The 20282-nt window shown below is 34.6% G+C and overlaps 1 protein-coding gene across 1 annotated transcript in view; it reads left to right on the forward strand.

Moving 5' to 3' along the window:
- Positions 1-18175, forward strand: part of PLPPR4 (phospholipid phosphatase related 4) — a 35465-nt gene extending 17290 nt beyond the window's left edge. The window contains exons 2-7 of the mRNA XM_033094149.1: positions 2680-2865; positions 7494-7623; positions 9828-10023; positions 11661-11718; positions 12478-12651; positions 15614-18175. Of these exons, the coding sequence (XP_032950040.1) occupies positions 2680-2865; positions 7494-7623; positions 9828-10023; positions 11661-11718; positions 12478-12651; positions 15614-16939 (2070 nt within the window). The 3' untranslated portion in view covers positions 16940-18175. The remainder of the gene's footprint in view (positions 1-2679; positions 2866-7493; positions 7624-9827; positions 10024-11660; positions 11719-12477; positions 12652-15613) is intronic.
- The last annotated feature ends 2107 nt before the right edge of the window (positions 18176-20282 follow it).

Here is a 20282-nt window from a genome sequence, read left to right on the forward strand (position 1 = left end):
CAGAAATCATGGATGGTCAAAAACATCTTTATCAAAAATCTGCTCTGTTTTTTTAAATAAATATTGTATCCTCCATGAGTAACAAAGCTTTAAACTAAACAATTTTTTCAGTGTTATATAAGTCTGCATTTTCAGAAAGGCCTAGCATCAGACAATGTATTTGCAGGGCTTTTTCTTTAGCTGAAAACAGGTCTCTCACTAAGCTTATGATCCTAGATGGCCAAGCCCATGTCTTGTTTGCCATACTACAATTAGTACCCACATAATACCTGGCACATTGTAGGTTGAATGAATGAATAATTGAATCCATAACACATAGAAAGTAAATTGTGTCTAGTTTAGATTTACCAGATACATGAGAGGACATCCAGTGAAATTAGAATTTCAGATAAACAACAAATAATTTTTAGTATAAGTATATCCCAAATATTGCATGGGACATGCTTACTCTAAAAATTATTTATTGCTTATCTGGAATTCTAATCTCACTGGATAAACTGTATTTTCATTTGCTAACCTGGTAACTCTAGTCTAGTTATTGTTATAAAAAGATTTACTCATTTATTCAATTAGTCATTTATCAACAATTATTTATTGCTTCATTAAATTTTTAAATGACTGCATGCCTACCATGTGCCAGGAAATGTTCTACATCTTGGGGATTCAGCAATAAATAACACTGGCACACTCTGACTTCATGGAGCATATATTTCAGTGGGAGATGGAGGGAGGTGAAAAATAAATAAGTGAGTATTAAATTGACAAGGTAATTTTCCTTAATGATAAGTGCCATGAAGAAAGTCAAGCAAGATCATAAGGGTAGAGAGGGAAGGCTGGATCAAGAGATACCTTAGATAGAGAGTACAGAAAGTTATCATTAAGTGAAGAGAAGAATCCAGTCATACCAAGAGCCCGGAGAAGAGCACAAAAGGAAGACAGAATAGCAAATACAAAGGATCCTAGGTAGAAATTAATTTGGCTACTACAGGAAAAGAATAAAGACCAAGGGACTACATCATACTAAAAAGCTCTGCACAACAAAGGAAGCCATCAACAAAAGGAAAAGGCAGCCTACCAAATGGGAGAAAATATTTGCAAGTCATATATTGATAAGGGGTTAATATCCAAAAGATAAAATGAATCCATATAACTCAATAGCAAAAAAACAAACAAACCAATTAAAAATTGGGCAGAGAATCTGAAGAGACATTTCTCCAAAGAAGACAAACAGATGGCCAACAGATACATGAAAAGGTATTCAACATCACTAATCATTAGGAAAATGGAAATCAAAACCACAATGAGATACCACCTCACATCTCTTAGAATGGCTATTATCAAAAGACCAGAAATAATAAGTGTTGGCAAGGATGTGGTGAAAAGAAAAACCATCATGCCCTGTTGGTGGGACTGTAAATTGGTACAGCTGCTATGGAAAATAGTATGGATGTTCCTCAAAAAATTAAAAATAGGACTACCATATGATTCAGTAATCCCACTTCTGGGTATTTATCCAATCCAAAGGAAACTAGAACACCACTGGAAAGATAATATGCCCCACATGTTCACTGCAGCATTATTTACAATAGCCAAGACATGGAAGCAACCTAAGTGTCCATTGATAGATAAATTAATAAAGAAAATGTGGCATGTACATACAATGGAATATTATTCAGCCACAATAAAAAAGGAAATCTTGATATTAGTGACAGTATGGATGGAACTTAAAGGTATTATGCTATGTGAAATAAGTCAGACAGAGGAAGACAAATTCTCTATGATAGCATATGTGGAATCTCAAACAACAACAATTCGAACTCATAGATACAGATAGATGGTTGACAGCAAAGGGGGTTGGGGAGTGGGCAAAATGGGTGAGGGAATCAAAAGTTACAAACTTCTAGTTATAATATAAATAAGTCCTGGGGATGTAATGTACAGCATGGAGATTTATAGTTAATAATACTGCATGATGTTTTTGAAAGTTGCTGAGAGAGATCTTAAAAGTTCTCAACACAAGAAAAAAAGATTTGTAACTATGTGTGGTGATGGATGTTGGCTAAACTTATTGTGGTAATCATTTTGCAATATATACAAATATCGAATCATTATGTTGTACACTTGAAAGTAATATAATTCAATATGTCAATTATATTTCAATTTTTAAAAAAGAGTGAAGACCAATGAGACTGTAGTGGCCAGGGTCTAGGAAGAGGTATAACCATGGTACAAGAAGATGTAAGAAACTGAAGCAAGAGCCAGATCATGCAGAAATTTGCATTCCATGCTGTGAAATTTGCATGTAGAATGGGTACCACTAGAGTGTTTAAGACAGGAAGTGATATGTTCTAAAATACTTTCATAAGACCCCTTGGGATGCTGGGTGGAAATCAGTTGGGTGGGGTGAGGAGTGTTACAAAGTGGAAGTTAGGAGGTTATGCAAGAGTAAAGGTGAGTGAAGACATGGACTCATAGCAGGCTGGTGACTCAGGTGGATGAATTGGAGATATATTTAAAGGCAGAAGCAATAATAGTATTTATGAATGATTTTAGCGATGAGATTGGAGAGGAGCTGTGAAAAAGAGGGAAAATATACTTGTTTCCTATTTTGAGATGTACTGATTCTATGTATGACATGTATCTAAGAATAAATTGATCTTCTATGTCCTTCATTCTCAGTTGCCTATATTGGCATCATCGGTGGTTAGCCTGTACTTCCTTGAACTCACAGATGTCTTCAAACCTGTGCACTCTGGATTTAGCTGCTATGACCGGAGTCTTAGCATGCCGTATATTGAACCCACTCAGGAGGCAATTCCATTCCTTATGTTGCTTAGCTTGGCTTTTGCTGGACCTGCAATTACGGTAAGAATTGCCCCCAAATTGTGCTTGTCAGTGCCAGAAAACTAAGAATGACTACATTTGTGTAGTACATCGCTTAAAAGCAAACAAAAAGTGAACTCCAAGTCTTGGACCAGAAAGATCATGTTTTTGAGATATTGTGACAGTATCATGTGGGAATACTTAATAGGTTAAAATTACTGTCATTAAAAGTTAAAGAAGATTATATGATTGCAAAAATGGTGGGTTTCTAATGTTTACAAATCATTCCGAAAAAAAATTTGTAACTGCATAATTCTTGAATGCCTAATATGACATATCTGAACCAATTCCTCATTAATGTATTTTTCATGTATTTATGTGAAATCTGAAGTGTGGAAAACTGCAGGAGGAAAACAAATAATTACATAGCCAACAGAGTTTCTTCTAAAAGTGCATGTTGATATCACTTAGTGTTTCATTTTTTACTAGATTAGCGCTTTTTATTGATTATGAACACTGAGCATCAACAACTGTAAAGAGGGCATAACCTGTTTCTGGTACATACACACAAACACACACACACACACACACACACACACACACACACAAGAACTAACATCAGAAATATTCTTTAAAGGGATATTTATATGAGCAAAAGGAAGATCAACTGATCCTTTTAAATAGGTATTTACATGTAAATAATTTAGTATTTATTTTCCAGTTTTTCTCTATGTTTTAAGAGATGTTTTAAGTTTAACTTGTCTTTATGATTTTGTATGAGAAACTAAAACTTCCTTTCATGTCTGTGACATGCATGTTCTTATTTTTCTGAAACTGCCCTCAAGTTGGAAAATTTCATCATTAATATTCAATTTTTATTTACATTAGAGTGATAATGAAACAAGCATTTCATTCAGTTCTTTGGAGATTATTTCTCAGGGAAAACAATGCAGACTACCTGAGTTTATCAAATCTTTATGAAACCTGCATGAATCTACACATGTACGTTCTTTTCCCTGGAAGTAAAATTTTATTACATATTTTTAAAGGATAATTATATCTAATTTTAAAGAGAATTCTATCAGAATTTGATTATAGTGCCTAGAAGTTAACCTTAGCTTTTGGAGACTATACAATCAATGTTAGCCTTCCCAAAAGGCAAATATACACACTAAAGATACTATGACAAATATAACACTTTTTTGGTTGTTTTGGTTTGGTGTTTTCTCAAGAAAGACTTTTTGCATTGCGAGTTCTCCCAATGGTGGCTAATCCCAGGGCAGTGCCAATGATGATGATGTGATGATGATGATGATATTTATTATTATAGAGAGGAACATATTTCCTTTCTACATCTCCCCTGAAGCAGAGTCACTCAGAATGTCTTCCAAAAACGTGTCCATGATATTTGACATGCAAAAGAATTGTACTGTTTCTTTTCAGGCTTGCAGACAGTATAAACAGAATATTGTGGAAAGATACTTGTCATAAATTGTTTCTCTTTAGAAATGACAACAGCAACATACAATTTGATTGTCAAAGCCTAATCCCTGAAACCACATTGCAGCACAACAGCGTGCCATTCCGAATGAGGACACAAGCAGGCACATTTAGAAATACATCAGGAAGCATCTCTCCTTCCCTTGAGGAGAATTCTACCTTCAAGCCAAATTATATCATTTTGAAAATTCATGCAATGACATATAGATCAAGGTTAAATGAATAACAATGTAAGAAGAAAATCGCTGTGCTCCTCAGAGAAAAGGACAGTTGGGTGATATCTAAATACTGACAAAAAACCCTCTATCTGTAAGCAAGCCAAACAGTGTGAAAGCACTGTGTTGACATATGAGTTCGGAGTATATTAAATAACTAATATAAAACTCCTGAAATCTCAAGGTTATTTGAGATAATGGCTTTTGTGTTGTAGGATAAGACATATTTTCTTATTGGCCTTGTACAAATAAAGTCTTACATAATTTAGCATTCATGGACAAAATGTGCATCATTACATATAGAAATAATAAGAAAGAAAAAATTATTCACACAATTGTTATTGAAGAAGTGAAGATTAAATCAATCTCTTTTAGCCATACAACAATACATTTTAGGAATGCGTGGTTAATTTTCTTGAAATCATTCATTTGAGATAACATTATATTATTCTATCTGTGTGCTACCATGTCACACCTATCTATGAAGAATATGGTACCTACTATGATGCATGTCTAATTTAAAGTGATAATGTAGGATGATTTTTTTCAAGAAGTATAATTAATTCAATGTTCAATGATTTGAAACAAATCCTTTTGATTATTTCTATACAATTGATCTTAAAAGGTTTCATCATGTACACCATGTGATTTTCACACATGTATGGTTATTGGTAGAGTTTCCTTAAGAGAAATATTTTTATACAAATAAAGATTCTTTATAATTGTACACATACCATATTACCTACAGAACTAAATATAGCAGATTGAACATTTGAAGCAAAAGGCTGTAGGCTTACTGTCATCAGGTTTTTTTGAAAACCTACAATGTTAAGTACTTCATGAAATAAATGTTAAGCTAATGTTGAGAACTGGAATGTGTCACCTGGAAAATCTGTTTCAGTGCCTAATCATGGTTATAATCTTTAGAGTGACATAATCACTTATATCTAAGGGATTGTCAGTATCTCATATAACCCTATTTTTCTCAGCATCACATGTTTATACAAATCAATTCTAATTTCACTTCTAATTTTAATTCTAATTTTCTTAAGCACAATAATCCCAAATATTTGAAATTTTTTGCATAAATAGAACTCATAATTTCAAATCTTGCTTGTCTTACATAGAGTAACTAATAGCCTGAATGCCCAGTATACTTAGCTAACAAGAATCCCACAGTGAAAAATAACAAGTGCAAATTTCACAGTGCCAGGTGCTGTGCTAAAATCAATGAAGATAAAAGATAAAAAGAAATGAGTTTTCTCTCAGAGGGTCACAGTCTAGTGAGAGATAAGCAAATGAATAACTGAAGTACACTTTAATCAAGCTATGCTAGAAGGAAGGACAAGGTGCTAAGGGAGCCACATATGAGGGGATTTATTCAATTTAGGGAATAGTAAAGGATATCAAGGGAAACTTCCTGAAGGAAATGGTGCCTAAATATATTGAGTTTCTTTAAATGTTTAGTAGAATTCACTAGTGAAGTCATCTCTCTGGTCCCAGACTTTTGCTTTTGGGAACATTTTTGATGATTGTTCCAATTTCCTTGCTGTTGATCGGTCTATTTAGATTTTCCAGTTCTTCATGATTCAGCCTAGGAAGGATACATATCTCTAAGAACTTATTGATTTCTTCTAGGTTATTGAATTTGGTAGCATATAGTCCTACATAGTATTCTTGTATGATCCTTTATATTTCTGTGGTATCCATCGTAACGTCCCCTCTTTCATTTCTGATTTTGTTTATTTGTGTCTTTTCTCTTTATTCCTTAGTGAGTCTAGCCAGAAGTTTGTCAATTTTATTAATCTTTTCAAAGAACCAGCTCTTTGCTGCATTAAATTTTTCTGTTGTCTTTTTGTTCTCTATTTCATTTAATTCTGCCCTAGTTTTTATTATTTTCTTCCTTCTGCTGCCTTTGAGTTTCTTCACTGATGTCCTATGTCCTAGAATCTACAGCAAGTGCACAGTACCTTATTTTAATATAGTCCTTCTGATACTATAGTATGGCTCTCTGTTCATTGTAAACACATTTTCTAAATATCTTATAACCTAGGAAATACTACCCAGTATGAATGGTTAACTCTTTGGAAATTTAGCCATATCAATGATTGCATTTCAATTGTCCTGGAGTGTTTTCATCCAGAAGTTACTGCTTACCTAGATTCTCTTATAATCTGCATTCTCCAATAAGATAGTTAGTAGTCACATGTGGTTATTTCATTTTAAATGTAGATTGATTTAAATTTTAAATAATTAAATATAATGAAATGAAATTTAACAAATTAAGCTTCTCAATTGCAGCAGCTAAATTTCAAGTGCTCAATAGCCACATGTGGGTAATGGCTACCATATTGGATGGTGCAGAAAATATTTTCATCATCACAGAAATTTTTATTGGACAGCCTTAGATAGCACCTTTCTACCCTCATGTATGCTTTCCATGGGTTGATCCTTCTGCTTAATCTTAAACTGAAATAATTTATTCTTAAACTGAAATAGTTTATTGAAATAATCTGTTAGTAAAATGTTCCTGATCCTAACATTGGTACTTATTTTACTCTCCCCTCAGACATTTTGTTCTCATGGATTTAGGGATGAAGTGTCAAGTCAAGACTCCAAGAATTAGGGCAGAATCAGTCACCATGTGATTAATCAAATAGGAGTCACTGGGTGTTGATGTGGAAAGGGCCAAAGTTTGGGTGTTGCCACCACATTAAAATTCCAGGATGCTATCACATCCTTCACCAGTACATAGGAACACAGAAGATCCAAGGCTCTTTACAGTGCCCTGACAGCTTACTTCTCACCGCTCCCTCAAACACGCAGGAGAAACTGATCACAAAAGCTGTTAGGAAAAATGCATCTTTACCTTGTTGAATTGATAGTGTGTTAAGAGATAACTTATAATCCATTTGAACCCACTGAATCCATTCTGAAGCCCTCTTGTCTTTACAGATTATGGTAGGGGAAGGCATTCTCTACTGTTGCCTGTCCAAAAGAAGAAACGGGGTTGGACTGGAACCCAACATTAATGCTGGAGGCTGCAACTTCAACTCTTTCCTTAGAAGAGCCGTCAGATTTGTTGGTGGGTGTGGGAACCACAAAGAAAGGAAACCTTTTTTTTTTCCAAGTAGATATGTGATATTTAATTACAGATATTAAGTCTTCAAAGCTATGTTTTAGATGTATAATTTCTGGTACATGATGAGTTTTATATTATACAAAAAACTGTTAATATATCCAAATTTGGGCTTTGTAACTGAAATGTGTTAGTTACAGTTACCGTCCTTGTTTTGAGAGCTAACATGCCATGCATTTCAGTATATTTTTTGTCTTAGCTCTCGTGGAAGCATATGTTAACTTCAAAATGGTTTCATTGGATCTGTATTCTTTTTTTAATGTGGAAAATAAATGTCATCAGGCCAGTATGAATGGATAACGCTTCAGAAATTGCTTTAGGCACATCAATGATTCCATTTCAATCATCCTGAAATGTTTTCATCCAGAAGTTAATGCACATGGAAATGTCATCATAGAATATTGCATATCATGGCTATTTTTCCTTGGTTATATCTTCCCACTTTACCTCCTATTTTTTATGAGATCTATAGAAAATCCATAAGCTTGACTAACCAACAGCTGAGTCAAACCAGTATCTAAACCTTCATCTCTCTGATTAGCATGGGAACATTATGATTAGCATCTTAACGTTTTTTTGAGTCATAGTCCTTTTCTTTTAACTGAGCTGAGAAGTCAAGCCACCGTACATCACACCAATATGAATGCTTTGCATGCATTCCCAACAAGTCAGTAAAAAGTTATCTTACCTGTAACCTTTCATCTCAAAGGAATATGTAGTTAGTTTCATTCAATACATATGTAGTAAATAATTAAATATTACTGTCTTTCTCCCAGATAAAAAACCTGGTCTAAAACATGGCTGAGGCTCTGCTCCACTAAGCAACGCACAATAAGATAGTAAGACAAGAATAGGCCCCTTAGTAGGGTGATACACTAAGGCAAGGAAATAAAACTTCAGGACTGATAGCTGATGTCAGAGAAAATTTTCCCTAATATAACAAAATGATGTGGAAAAGGGGAATATAACCTCTCGGAAAAGCCTTATAACTATGAGGATGGTCCATCTTACTCTAGAGAACAGTGACCCGGAGTCAGCAATGCCCATCTCTTTGGATCTGGAGATTCTCACTCTCCCTGTTTACCCATACTCCTCTCCAAGACCTTGTATGCTGCTAGGAATTGGAGTGTAGAAATAAAGGTCCTGTGTCATGAACCCCAGGTGAGTGGGTGGAGAAGGAGTTGGTAGAGTGGTTTTTAGGTGGTAATAAACAGAGAAGGAAAATGCAAAACAGGGCAACGGGCAGGCCAGAGATCTTGGTCAACAGTTCATTGACAAACTACCCAGGTACATCTCATCTCACCATCATGAATCAGAATTCAGGCTGTCGATCAGAATGAATCGAGGGTGTCAAGACAGTGTACTCATAGGGGGAGCAGGCAAGTTCAGATCATGTGTATGTGAGCAGAGCTAGACTCCCAAGAATAAGGTCAGGCAACGGACTTGAAGCAAGAATGGAGTTTGAGTACCCAAGGGTGCATCAAGGTGTGTGAGTTTATTGCTTAAGACTGGCCCTAGGAGACAAAAGAAAGATAGAACTTGGAGGAGGAGACATAAGAACACAAATTCCAAACATGCAGGAAGGCTCCCACAACTCTATACCCAGATATGATTATTGTTTCCAGGACAGGGCTTACCTGCCCCCTTCTGTGTTTTAATTCGCATTCCTGGTATGACTACAGCTTATAGGGAGTTAGAACCAATTCTGTAGGGTTTGGCAACTGTGGCTGGAGTTAGGGATTACTGGTAGAGAGAGCCCTGGCAGCTGAAACATGCTAAGTAATTTAAAATTATTTTGAATTTTGCTTCATTCCCCGTATTTATTCCTCTTTGAATCACACAGTTGGTCACCTTAACATGTCCCAGGTGTCTGACAAGTGACCTATGGTTACTAATATTAAGAATTGGCCTTATTTAACCAAACTGACAAATATACTTCAAATTACTACTTTGGAGGTGCTCTTATTTTAACCTTAAGTCTTCAGAAATTTAGGAATTTTCATACCATCTTCTAGAAATAAACTCAGAGAAAATGATCACAATAGATTTGAAGGTGGTCATGTTAATGTGTCATAAATACAGTTGATGATGAGATCCAAGCATCAGCATAAGCACTAACTTGGTAACACTTTCTTTCCTTTTGCTTATAGGTGTTCATGTATTTGGACTATGCTCTACAGCCCTCATTACAGATATCATACAACTGTCCACAGGATATCAGGCACCATACTTTCTGACTGTTTGCAAGCCAAACTACACCTCTCTGAATGTGTCTTGCAAAGAAAATTCCTACATTGTAGAAGATATTTGCTCAGGATCTGACCTTACAGTTATCAACAGTGGCAGGTTGGAAACTGAAACTTAAGAACATTCCATATCAGTGCTTTCACTGTTCATTAACAGCTTGTGGTATCACCTCAGGCAGACATTTTTTGGTCATAGTGATTTGGGTTTTATTTTTGTTCTCAATTTAGTTATCTCTTTAGTGATTATAGCATAGAAACCCATTAATGGCTCATTCAAAATCTTTATCTCTGTCTCCAAATTTCAGGCCCACATTCTTGCCACTAATCTTCCTATCACCAAACCCGATTGATGTTCTGTGACCCACCCTAAACTCATTATGGTTTTAGGTTACCACAATTCATTTATTTTGAGATGTTTATAGTCAGCCATGGCTTACTGTCAATATGTGTCTTGCATTAAGTAGAAGACTTAATATCTATGATATTTATATCTCCATTATATATTTTATTTTAAAGAATCATGTGAATTTTCTTTTGGGTCAAGTTTTAAAAGGGATAACATCTGGGATTGCATATGTCTTCTTTGATTAAACCCAGTAGATCTGTATAGCTTCTAACCTTGCATTTCAAAAAATAGGGGACAAAAAACTCAAGAAACTATCAATGTATTAAATTTTTTCAATCAATAAAGTAAAAAGTAAACTTGCATGGCAAGAGATAATATTTTAGAAGTTCAAAGGAAATAAATTACAGGATGTTTAGGGACAATAAATGATTGTTATAACAATTGTATTTGTCATTCAATGAGTTCCCAAAGATCAATTTAAGAGTGAAAAATAAGTTAATAACTACACTTAAAGAAGAATCAGAATCTGATATTATGTAATTATACACATTCAAGTTCTCATGGTCCATTCAAACAACTTTAAACCTACATTTAAGACCTACATCCTCTATTCTTTCTCAATCCTTTTATATTATCTCATCTGTGTTGAATGATAATCCTTTTTTTTGGGTACAAATAATTAGGAGGACATTATTATAACTGAATTTTTTTTCAATTTTTTTATCCATTAAAAGAAATATCTATTCTTCTGTCTGTCCTTTTCAGTGTCTCTCCCACTATCCTGTGTTCTACCTCTACCTTCTTGTTTCTTAAATTATTTAATGAAATAAGATGCTCTGTGATTCTTGAGATAATAATTATTTTAAAGGGAAATAAACAAAGAAACATTTTGTTAAAACTAAACTTTTCTTATGCTGTCTACAGTATAAAAAACACATTTAGTCCCATTACTGTGAGAAAATAATTTTGTCTTTTAAAACTTGATTTAAATGAAACCATGCATATAAGAGTATAGAAAAAATTAAAAAGCTTTAAAATCCTAGGTTTTATGAACTTTTACTTTAAACTGACATAATTCTAATACCAAAGAACGATTACAATGTTCTCCAATCCATTTTTACTTTCAGCCATGTTTCCAATGGTGTAAGAAAGTGATCCCCTACAAAGTTAACACTTTCTATTGGAAAGCACATCACTACTATTCTTTCGTACTAATGGTGGTTAGCAGTGTTTATTTTATCACTCAGATCTTTCTCCAGAAAACAAAATTGAAATTAAAGTTATTGCTTATTGCCTCATGGCTTTGAAGTTCAACCACTCAGTGTTCTTGAGATGATTGTTAGCAGTGCATCTGAAATAGAAAACATAATTTGACTGTCTTCTTTTGGCAGAAAATCATTCCCTTCTCAACATGCAACTCTCGCCGCCTTTGCAGCTGTGTATGTTTCGGTAAGTAAGTGAGTAATTTCATCAATCTGTGTCCTGAAGAAAATCACAGGAATGAGTGTTGTCTCCTACTAAATCCATTATATAGCCATGTAATAACAAAACAGTAAACTTTAGCACAGCAGTCCTTCAATACAATGGCATCAAAAGCAGAAATTGGATCTACTATAAACAATATTATAGTAAAATAATTTTTCTACACAATCATGTTATTTATTTAGCCTGGTATCCCTTTAATGTACTATTATACTTCATGTATTGAGAACTTCATGAATGTTATAATTTCTAAAACTGAAAGAACTGTGTTAAGTATACACACATACACATGCACACATTTTACTTTCAGTATTTATGTAACAGTGAGTTCTAAGTCAGTGTAAATTTGATAAATGCTGTACAATGAATCATCATCATATGTGATTAATACGTAGTCCATTAGGTCTTATGTGAGAAAAATGGGTTGAAATTATGTGACCAGTAACATGGAGACTAAGCAGTTGTCTAGCTAATTCTACTGTTTCAATTGGTTTTTTTCAAACTTTTGTGTAATTAAGTGAGAGATCTGTTATTTAGCTCATGAATTTTGTCATGTATTTACATTTTTTCAGGTATAAAATATAACCATAGCAAGGGGAATGGAACAGTAAAATTGATATTGAGTGTATCAGTTAGACTTTTGAGTTTAACTTTTTATTTGATTATAATTTAATAGTAAAATGACCTTTCTGACATACTTAACCTATTTTTTTTTTCATTTTTAAGATGTACTTCAATTCCACATTAACAGATTCCTCTAAGCTTTTGAAACCGCTTTTGGTCTTCACATTCATCATTTGTGGAATCATTTGTGGGCTAACACGGATAACGCAGTATAAGAACCATCCAGTTGATGTCTATTGTGGCTTTTTAATAGGAGGAGGAATTGCTCTGTACTTGGTAAATAATAATTATTATTATGTGATAAACCACAGTTTAAAATGGAAAACATTCATAGAATATTTTGCACTGTAATAACTTACGTGCAATATAGTTTATATTCATGAGAAAATCTCTGGCTGCATTGCCATTCTAAGCTCAAACACATAACCCCCTTTCAGTCAAATAACATTAAATTCTCACCATGAGCCAGAAACTATGATTTTTAGAGGGATTATTGCATTTTATCTTTACACCCCCAACCTCCAAAAAGAGTCAGGGACTTTTATTACTAGCATAATTTTACAAATGAGGAAAGTTAACATTAGTGAATTTAAGGTTAGTGAAAGTGAAGGTTTAGTGGATGATTATATAACTTGCTCAACAATACAAATGTAGCACCGGGATATAACTGATCCAACAAATACTGAATTTTTGTACAGCACTCTATTTTTAAGTCTGATGTTTCTTCAAGGGAAATTTCCTCAGTATAAGAAAACTGAGATTGTCCATTTAATTAATTAATTAATTTGACATTTATTCACTATTCAACCTGTGCCAGGAGATATACTAAGCATTAGAACAGTGAGAAATAAGATATATCTTCAAGGAGTTTTCAGCATAAAGATTAATAAAAATATAAATGGTTACAATATGTCAAATGATAAAATAAAGAGTGCACAAAGTGCTTTGGGAATAGCAAACTGCCTAAGGAAGTTAAGGAAGTCTTCATAGAAGTGATGTGATTTTTAAAAAATGAGCAATTTTTTCTTAAGGTAAGGAAAGGAGGAAGGGCATCCAATAAGAAGAAACTGCATATGCAAAAAGATGGACATGTGAAATAGCAAGTATAAGAAGAGGAAGAGTTAAGTCTGGAGCTGAAAACAGCAATCAGTAGTAGGGAAAAAGATCTGGAAATCATGGACATTATTGGTGGAAGTACCATTATAGTTATGAGAGTATATAAAATTGCAAGGTCATAAGACTAAAAGGCAGCCAGGGAATAGCAGCATGCAAGAAACATGCAGAGGAAGAGGCAATAATGAAAGAGAGAGGTTGACAGAGAAGTAAAAATTACTTGTCTATAGCAGCAGTCCTCAGTCATGTGGTCTTGGTGCACTTGTGAGAGGTGTTACAAGAAAATGATGACAAAAAAATATTGAAGGTACTGAAGTGAGCAATAATTTATTTTTCATTTTTATAAACTAGCATGGTCAAGATTGTCACTTCAAGTCTCATTGATCAACTTAAAGTTAGTGTGTCAGGAATTGTGCATAAGCCTGCATTGCCTATGGCAGTGTTGATTGACAATGTGTATTACAGAATAAATAAAGAAGACTGAGAACTGTCACTCTCCAGTTCATGCATTGCTTACACAGGTGTGATTTCTTGGTGTCCTAGAACTAGCATGGACTCCATAGTCCGAAGCATTTGGGCTTGAATCTTAAATCTCCTGCCGCTTAGCCAAGCTGTGTAGCCTCTCAGAAATCTGTTTCTTCACCTATAAATGAAAATAATAACTATCTACTTCATATCATAATAAGGATTAAGCAACTATACTTACTAAGCACAGTGCTGGGCAAAGAATATTGAACAATACAGGCAGAGGTTACTTGCCATCTAGTGAAGGGGTTTCCTAAACTTAAAATTTAAAAACAATTATTAATGGAACATTAAGTAGGGACTGCTTATCCTGGGAACTCTGGCAGCGAGATGATAGATAGATATTATTTAGAAGAAGGTTTGAATTAAAGTATTTGGAGAGGCAGAAGTTTGACTTCCTTCCATTCATTTTTTGCACTCTATGTCCTGAAATTGGAAATTTATCCATTCTAAGCCAATGCCATTGTAAATGTTAAACACTCTGTAAGATGTTAAGTCCATGGAATTCTTTTGGTTTGATTTGAAAAGTAGACAATGGCTACCATCTATTAAAGTTAGCACATAAATAAGTATCTGCTGCTTGCTCTTATCTCTAAACAAAGCATGTCACAAACTGAAAATCCAGCAGGAATTAGATCCTCTATGTATAAAAAAGGTAAAAATACTGAATCTGAATTTTAATCCTTTCCAAATTTTTATCTCCACAAATCTAAAGCAAATTTAAAAATTGATACCTGTGTATGAAGATTAAATAAAATTTGGCTCAAATTTAGTGTAATAGTACTACATTGATCAAATATTATTTCCCAATTTAAGACCAAGTTTAAATAAAATAAGAATGCGGATGCCCCAATCTAGTGACAATTTCTGCCCTCTCTTCCGAGAACACTGTGTACAATGCTGAGCACACAGAGTTGTACTTAATGTGAGTTGTAACAATATGCATTTCTGCCCTCATTGCCAAACCTGATATCATGTTTTATGAATGATTCATTGTTCCATATGTTCCACTTTCCATAATAAGGTATGATTGAAAATGGAAGGTAAAATAAATCATTTAAGCCATTTGACATGTCACTCAATGAGAGATTCCTAAATCCAGAAAAATGAATTGCTTTGAAAAAGCAGAATATATATATATATATATCATATATCATATATATATAATATCACATATATCTCAAGTATAAGAAGTAGCAAGTACAAGATATATATATGTATGTGTATATATATATCTTAATATATATCTTATTGTCTGACTTTTATTTTCAAAACATACAGAGGATTAAATTTTCAAAAACATCCAGTGGGGTGGAGAAAGGAGAAAAAAATCCAACTAGTAATAAAAAATAATGGGCTCCATATTTCTGAATAGCTAGTTCAGTAATTTATGATATAACTTACAAACTATTTTCCCAGTAATTGTAGGGTTTTGTTGGTTTTTTTTTGTTTTTTTTGTTTTTTTTTTGGTTATTTGTATTAGTCAGTGGTGTATAGAGAGCACATACCTTATTTATATGGGTCAGTGGGTCTTCTGAGATAAACTCTGAGTAATGATGTCTTCTAGTGCATGGCATTTATTATTTCTCTTCAACACTAGGGTCTGTATGCTGTGGGGAATTTTCTGCCTAGCGAAGAGAGTATGTTTCAGCACAGAGAAGCCCTCAGGTCTCTGACAGACCTCAATCAGGATCCCAGCCGAGTTTTATCTGCTAAAAATAGTAGCAGCAGTGATGGAATTGCTCACACAGAAGGCATCCTCAACCGAAACCACCGAGATGCAAGCTCATTGACAAACCTCAAAAGGGCAAATGCTGATGTAGAAATCATCACTCCACGGAGCCCCATGGGGAAGGAGAACATGGTGACCTTCAGCAATACTCTGCCTAGAGCCAACACTCCATCTGTAGAAGACTCTGTCAGAAGAAACACCACCATTCATGCCTCCATGGATTCTGCCCGATCTAAGCAGCTCCTCACCCAGTGGAAGAATAAGAATGAAAGTCGGAAGTTGTCCCTGCAAGTTATAGAGACTGAACCCGGACAGTCACCACCCAGATCCATAGAAATGAGGTCAAGCTCAGAGCCGTCAAGGGTGGGGGTGAATGGAGACCACCATGGTCCTGGTAATCAGTACCTCAAGATCCAGCCTGGCACTGTCTCCGGGTGTAACAACAGCATGCCTGGGGGACCAAGAGTGTCCATTCAGTCCCGCCCTGGGTCCTCACAGTTGGTGCACATCCCCGAGGAGACCCAAGAAAACATAAGCACCTCCCCCAAAAGCAGCTCTGCTCGGGCCAAGTGGTTGAAAGCTGCCGAGAAGACTGTGGCCTGTAACAGAAGCAACAGCCAGCCCCGCATCATGCAGGTAATAGCCATGTCCAAGCAGCAGGGCGTCCTCCAAAGCAGCCCCAAGAACACTGAAGGCAGCACGGTCACCTGCACTGGCTCCATCCGATACAAAACCTTGACAGACCACGAACCCAGTGGGATCGTAAGGGTGGAAGCTCACCCAGAGAACAACAGGCCCATCATACAGATCCCGTCCACCGAAGGCGAAGGCAGTGGCTCCTGGAAATGGAAAGCCCCCGAGAAGGGCAGCCTTCGCCAAACTTACGAGCTCAATGATCTCAACAGGGACTCAGAGAGCTGTGAGTCCCTGAAGGACAGTTTTGGTTCTGGAGATCGCAAGAGAAGCAACATTGATAACAATGAGCATCACCACCATGGAATCACCACCATCCGCGTCACCCCAGTAGAGGGCAGCGAAATTGGTTCAGAGACGCTGTCCATCTCTTCTTCCCGCGACTCCACTCTTCGGAGAAAAGGCAACATCATATTAATCCCTGAAAGAAGCAACAGCCCCGAAAACACTCGAAATATCTTCTATAAAGGAACCTCCCCAACACGGGCTTATAAGGATTGAGTGATGGCGTTCAGTCATTTAGGCAGCCCCCCAAATGGCAACGGGTTCATTCTACCTGTTCTCTGTTCCAGCAGATTGGGAAATTTACTGACCAAACTGGATTATCCACCATTAGCCCAGGACTCAATGACTCTTGAGAACTGCTACACATCAAGGGGAGGGAAAAGCACAATGCAAGAACCTAACTAATGTGATAACATGAAGATTCTTTTTAAAATCTATCTTCAAACTCAGAAGGTTCGCAGAGGGCAGTATCAGAAGAAAGCGGTTTCCTTCAATGTATACTATTTTACTTCCTGAATGTGCCAACTTTAGGGATTTTTCATAATTAGCTGTGGGAATACAGAACACATTTTCCCTACAGCAAAGGCCATGCAGTATTATATATTCATTTTGCAGAATCTGCACCTAAAGCTCATTATGGGTGGTGCTGATTATTATAGTATATATAACATGTAAACTCTCAAATTCTATTTAGCTGTGAAATAGTGGTGTGCAATTCCTTGTCAAAGAAATGCTACTGTATTAAGAAGATGCTGGCTGCTTTGTGTTAGAATAGAACACCCCACAGCTTCTCTGTAGTGGCTCTGTCAGAGTCAAAAAATGAAAAACTTTTGTGCATTTTTTCAAAATTATGCTTTCTTCAACAACAAAAATTGTGTAGGAATATTTTCAGTAAAAAGGAATAGCTCGTACTTTTCTGCATAGTTATTTTTTTCTGCTTACTTTTTGTTTAAGTATAGGCACTGCTAATAAGGAATCTGTTTTTTAGTGAGTAAATTTGCATAATTTGAAAATATATATTATTTAGAGAGTCCTTTGAAATTGTTGTGATCATATTTTGTATTTTATGGCTTGTTCTTTATTGATTTTTAAATTTTTTTGATGTTATAGATATGTTCTATTTTTAAAGCAAAAATAACAGTGGACATTTGTTGAGCAAAATATACTGCTGTGAATTTATAAACAAGAAACCTGAACCAAAACTTGACATCATGTTACGTTGCCAGCAATGTTGGTCATTTCTACCTGTAGATGTTTCAAACCAGCTGGCTTAAGTGGCTGTTTAGCAAGCGATTCAAAAGTTCCATTTAGTTCCAGATTATTAACTTTTATGATATCCTGATAACCAATAAATTAGAGCCACAGTAGCTGTGTTTTTACCTTCTTCCCTAATATACCATGTTTCCCCGAAAATAAGACCTAGCCGGACAATCAACTCTAATGCGTCTTTTGGAACAAAAATTAATATAAGACCCAGTCTTATTTTAATATAAGATCCGGTCATATAATATAATATAATATAATATAATATAATATAATATAATATAATATAATATAATATATATACATATATATAATACCAGGTCTTATATTAATTTTTGCTCCAAAAGACGCATTAGAGCTGATTGTTCGGCTAGGTCTTATTTTGGGGGAAACATGGTATTTTTGTTAATGGACACCAACTGGAAGAATTAAAAAAAATGCAAATTGAAAAGTAAAAGTATTTCACAGAACAAATTAAAAATGTATTTCTTGAAAATATCTAAATAGGCACAGTTTTTGTGCTTAATGTGTAAACAACAGTTTTTGCTACCTATCCTGAATGAAGCTTTTAGCCTAAATCAAAGGAAACCAATATCATCAATAAGAAGATATAAACATTTTTAGGTATTTCCAATTTAAAAATTTTATTTTTAAGCATGAAGTATTTGGTTCTTGAAACTTTGCATTGGACCTTTTTTACTCCATCATTATCAACTTCTACAGGTAAGGAGCAGAGCTTTCTAGAGTAACCCACCTCCTAAAGCATTAGGGATTAAGCTGAAACCAGCAGAATTGAAAACTCTGGCAATAAAATACAGATTCAACTACATCCCTTCTGGCAATTTCCTCCTCAGAGAGGGGAGTGGGAATAAAATGTTGCCTTCCCCACTTCTCACCACCACCATTATGACACTCCTACTGACTTTTGCCAATTTATAGAGAGAAAGGTGGACTGGTTTTAGCACTCTAAAGAAAAAAAAAAGCTGCAGCATTTCAGGTGCAGTATATTTCCTAATCTTTCTTATTTCTTAACAAAAGATTTTAAAGTACTTCTCTAGTCATTGAAGTTTTTTTTTCTTTACATAAATATTGATATATTCTTTTTCTACTCAAAGTGCCAAAGGCTACAGTTTTTAATGACAACAAATTGTACCATTGTTAAGGAAATATAATGATAGTCATTAGAACTCAAGACCTCTGCATGTATATTTGATAACACATCTTTTGTAAAAAAGAAAATTACAAAAAAATTTGTTTACATTCCACTGGTACCTTAATTTCAAATAAATGAGACTAACAGGTGGTATTTTTTCTCCTTAGTGTTCTATTTATCTTATTTGCTAATGAGAGCACTTCTTCCTTTGTTAGGCTGTGCTTTAACTGATAAAACCAAGTATAGAAAAAAGAGAGTTAATTATCTTTTTAAAGTAAATAAAATTATGAAAATATATATAATATATATATATAAAGTATTGTGTTTAATAAAATGTTATGCAATGTTTTCCAAACTGATAAAATTTGTAAAGTGCTATAATGTATTTTGTTAAGTATAGATCAAAGCTATTGTGTGAGTATATTGTGCTAACATCATAGAAATAAAGATTAGATTTCTTCATCAAAATTAGAAGATTGGTTTTTTACTTCAGATAGTATGAATGGATAATAATTTGACTTATAGGAAAACAGATGAAGAAATAAGAATGAATCGGAACTGATTATATTCATAATAGTTTAGAAGAAATAGTGTTGCACTAAGAAAGAAAAGTTTGTCAAACTATGGCATGTTTCTCTATCATTCAGAAACTGAATTACTTATACATTGCTATTGGGAATGTAACATGGTATAACCACTCTGAAAAACAGTTGGCAATTTCTTTAAAAAATGAAACAAACATAAACTTATTATAAGATCCAGGAATTACACTCTTGGGCATTTATCCCATAAAAAATGAAAACTTATAGGTCCATACAAAAAAATGGTACTTATATATTCATCTCAGTTTTATTAATAAGAACCCTAAAGTGGAAACAATTCAGATGTCCTTTCGTGGGTGAATGGTTCAACAAACTATTACAGAGCCATACCATGGAGTATTACTCAGCAATAAAAAGAAATAAACTATTGATACCCATAATTTGAATGAATATCCAGGGAATTATGCTGAATGAAAAAGCCAGGACTAAAAGGTATTCCGTCACACTGTAGTTCATCTCATGTGACAGGACAGATATAAGCAGTCCATAGATGAAGAAGTGGCTTTACCATCTTTAACTCAGGGCTTCCAAAGTTGCTCTA

Source organism: Rhinolophus ferrumequinum, chromosome 22 (assembly GCF_004115265.2).
Source record: "Rhinolophus ferrumequinum isolate MPI-CBG mRhiFer1 chromosome 22, mRhiFer1_v1.p, whole genome shotgun sequence".
Lineage (NCBI taxonomy): Eukaryota > Metazoa > Chordata > Mammalia > Chiroptera > Rhinolophidae > Rhinolophus > Rhinolophus ferrumequinum.